Source organism: Merops nubicus, unplaced genomic scaffold, assembly GCF_000691845.1.
Source record: "Merops nubicus isolate BGI_N331 unplaced genomic scaffold, ASM69184v1 scaffold31140, whole genome shotgun sequence".
In the NCBI taxonomy this organism is placed as follows: Eukaryota; Metazoa; Chordata; class Aves; order Coraciiformes; family Meropidae; genus Merops; species Merops nubicus.
The window spans coordinates 1,976-2,838 of NW_008585373.1; the positions used below are offsets into that span (position 1 = coordinate 1,976).

Genomic DNA, 863 nt, shown 5'->3' on the forward strand with positions numbered 1-863 from the left:
GACGTGGGCCTGGGGAACGTCCATGGGACAGGGGAACGACCTTGTAGTGAGTGCTGGGGGCTAGGGAACATCCATGGGACAGGGGAAGGACCTGCCAGGGAGGACTAGGGCCTAGGGAACGTCCATGGGACAGGGGAAGGACCTGCCAGGGAGGACTAGGGCCTAGGGAACGTCCATGGGACAGGGGAAGGACCTGCCAGGGAGGACTAGGGCCTAGGGAACGTCCATGGGACAGGGGAAGGACCTGCCAGGGAGGACTAGGGCCTAGGGAACGTCCATGGGACAGGGGAAGGACCTGCCAGGGAGGACTAGGGCCTAGGGAACGTCCATGGGACAGGGGAAGGACCTGCCAGGGAGGACTAGGGCCTAGGGAACGTCCATGGGACAGGGGAAGGACCTTGTAGTGAGTGCTGGGGGCTGGAGGACATCCTGTGGGACAGGGGTAGGACCTGGCAGGGGCTGCTGGTGCTGCAGCCCCCCCTGCCCACTCACCACCACGGAGCAGGAGGTGTTGTCCAGCAGGTACAGGTCCTGCCCCACGGCCAGCAGCACGATGGTGACTCTGTCCTGGGACAGCACCGCCCAGCACGAGGGCGGCTTCTGCAGACCTGGGGGGCACCAGGGTCAGGACTCCCCCCACCCCGGGTGAGCCACGGGGGCACAGGGGGGGCCGGGCACCCACCAGGAACCTCGGGCATCCTGCGCAGCTTCAGGTCCTCGATGTTGGTGGCCAGGGAGAAGCGCAGTGCCCCGGTGAGGATGGCCACGCCCGTGCCGTACTCCGTGTGGAACACCTTGGCCTCCAGCACGTGGTTCTGCAGCACCTCCTGCACCAGGGCCCAGGGCTGGCACGGGGCACGGCG

At 67.1% G+C, this 863-nt stretch overlaps 1 protein-coding gene across 1 annotated transcript in view; it reads right to left on the bottom strand.

The window, feature by feature from the left end:
* VPS16 (vacuolar protein sorting 16 homolog (S. cerevisiae)) overlaps positions 1-821 on the bottom strand; it is a gene marked incomplete at its 3' end in the record, with an annotated part of 2,398 nt that extends 1,577 nt beyond the window's left edge. Inside the window, exons 1-2 of the mRNA XM_008947346.1 lie at positions 683-821; positions 493-608 (exon numbers count right to left, since the gene is read on the bottom strand). Coding sequence (XP_008945594.1) covers positions 493-608; positions 683-698 — 132 coding nt within the window. The remainder of the gene's footprint in view (positions 1-492; positions 609-682) is intronic.
* Between the last annotated feature and the right edge of the window lie 42 nt (positions 822-863).